This window comes from Gastrolobium bilobum, unplaced genomic scaffold (assembly GCF_033153095.1).
Source record: "Gastrolobium bilobum isolate Gb01-03AN ecotype WA unplaced genomic scaffold, APGP_CSIRO_Gbil_v1 utg66492, whole genome shotgun sequence".
Lineage (NCBI taxonomy): Eukaryota > Viridiplantae > Streptophyta > Magnoliopsida > Fabales > Fabaceae > Gastrolobium > Gastrolobium bilobum.
Genome location: NW_026898006.1, coordinates 4,150 through 6,708, shown reverse-complemented (window position 1 = coordinate 6,708; position 2,559 = coordinate 4,150). Strand labels below are relative to the sequence as shown.

Genomic DNA, 2,559 nt, shown 5'->3' with positions numbered 1-2,559 from the left:
AACAATTAATAATTATTAATTAGAGGAAAAGGTTATATTTACAAATTTTTTTGTTTACAAATTATACTATGTCTTACCGGTAAGATACTTTTGAGTGAAGTCTTAACAGTAAGACATAGTATAGCTAATTTGTAAAAAAAAAAAAAAAAATTTACTTTATAACCCAGCTCTTATTTAGAAGGTTACTAAATTATTTTGACAGCAATATTATGTCTAGTTAAATCACCAAATAATAATTATCGATTTTAATTTTTTTTATTATGTTTGAACAAAGTTTTGAAAATTATTACACCGTAAATAAGTGTTTTAATTTCAATCCAGTGTCTAATATATTATATAAAACAAGGTTTATAACTTCAAGTTTCAAATAACAAACACATTTCCAAATTTTAAAATATCTTCGTAAAATATTAATTTAATGTGCTTACATAGACATGATGGAAAGGTTGACTAAACAATTAATAATTATTATTTAGAGGAAAATGTTATATTTACAAACTTTTTTGTTTACAAATTATACTATGTCTTACCGGTAAGATACTTTTGAGTGAAGTCTTAACAGTAAGACATAGTATAGCTAGTTTGTAAAAAAAAAAAAAAAAAAAAAAAGTTTACTATATTATAACCCTCCTCTTATTTAGAAGGTTACTAAATTATTTTGACAGCAATATTTTGTCTAGTTAAATCACCAAATAATAATTATCGATTTTAATTTTTTTATTATGTTTGAACAAAGTTTTTAGAACTCATTTTTGAAAATTATTACACCATAAGTAAGTGTTTTAATTTATATCTATTGTCAAAGGATCTTATCCCTTATACAAAACAAGGTTTATAACTTCAAGTTTCTTGTCACCATCTCAATCGATTTTTTCCCTAACAAGCTTATACGATAAGTCACTTCTCATTGTTTTCCAACATGTAACACTTAATTAGAAGCAATTATGTATTAAATATCACCTAAATGATATTAAGATAAAGAAACAAATTAATTTTTGTTTATGTATTTTAATATAATTACATATGGTACTAACTGTTGAGAACTATGGAAAAAATCCAAGTTTAAAGGAAATTGAGATGCATCCTCCGATGTGTTAATTTCACATTATCATGTCAAAATTTCTCAATCAATGATCCTTGATGGTATTAATTGTTGATTTTGTTATTATTAACCATTGGCATATGTGAAAACAGAAAAATATTTCTGCAGTTAATGCAGATAAGTTATCTGTATTTACTTTCAAAATGATGTCGTTTTGGGATTGAAAGTTTAGAAAATTATAATTATAAAGACTATAATAACCCTGAAATAAATTAAAATTACAAAACACCATGATTTTTGACCCAAAACGACATCGTATTGAGTTTACTGCAGATAAACTTATCTGCAGTAACTGCAGAAAAGCGAATCCATGTGAAAAATTAGGTACTAGCTACTAGCATTTTAAAACATACTGAGTAATTCCATCCACTTTTTTCAAATCAATGAAATTATAACACTATAAGAAATGAGAAGAAAAATAGCATAGTCGGTTATAAAGTTACTTACCAAATAAAAAACTCTTTAAATAAGTGGAGTCCACAATAGAGTTAAAGACTTATTATCAAATGAAAAGAAGTAATTATTTCATTTATTACAAGGTTACCCAAACACTAGCTTCAAACATACAAGCACTAAAAATTAACTAATTACGAATTAGAAAATTTGACAAAATAAGAATTATTTGAGCAATCTGCTTGACAACATCAGCATATTTAGGGAGCATCGACGGATCGTGATAAGAAGGATTAGATGGTGACTCCCCCGAAATACAATCTTCAACATCTGTCATCACAGCACTTGCAGCCACATTCACGCCATTGTAATCTCCTGACCTTAAACATTTTTGAGTGTTTTCAACATCACCGAGAGCGCCCTCATTGTAACTGAAATGTGTTAAACATGATTTGTAATGGTTTATTGCCTTACGATCAGTACCACTATGTGCAATCAGCAAATTGATATATTTAATTGTGATGGTGACATTGGCACGAAGTACACCAATGGTATACTGAGCAAGGTCAATGAGAGTTGCATGAGTTGCTCCACCAGGCTTTGAGTTTAAAAGACTTAAACAAAATGAAGGGTTTTTTGCTTGTTTGCAAATGGCATTCACTTCCACAACTTTATTGGATGACCCAACAAATAAAAGGAATACAAGCACAAAAAAAGAGATCAAACAAGATCTAACAGAGAAATAAATCATTATGTCGTTGCCTTTGTTTCTCCTTCCTTTCTTCCTAGCTTGGTTTGGTGTATTCAAGTATTAGAATAGTTTTTATAGTTCCCAATATTGTGCATAGATGCATACAGGATATTTTCATAAGATATTCTTTAATGCATTTATTATGTTCAAATCTACAAGTTTAATATTTTAAGGGTTTTATAATTCTCATTTAAGATGAGAATTATAATTTTCCTACACACCCTTCGATTTCCGTGCTGACATGGATCCTATATATAATTTTTTCTAACACATGGGTCCCACATGCTTTTTATCTCTACAACATGAGATTTCA

At 28.0% G+C, this 2,559-nt stretch overlaps 1 protein-coding gene across 1 annotated transcript; it reads right to left on the bottom strand.

Moving 5' to 3' along the window:
* Window positions 1-1,685: 1,685 nt before the first annotated feature.
* Window positions 1,686-2,246, bottom strand: LOC133312138 (pectinesterase inhibitor 1-like). Its single transcript, XM_061513296.1, has one exon. The coding sequence runs from the start codon at window positions 2,244-2,246 to the stop codon at window positions 1,686-1,688; it is 561 nt and encodes a 186-aa protein (XP_061369280.1).
* Window positions 2,247-2,559: the final 313 nt, after the last annotated feature.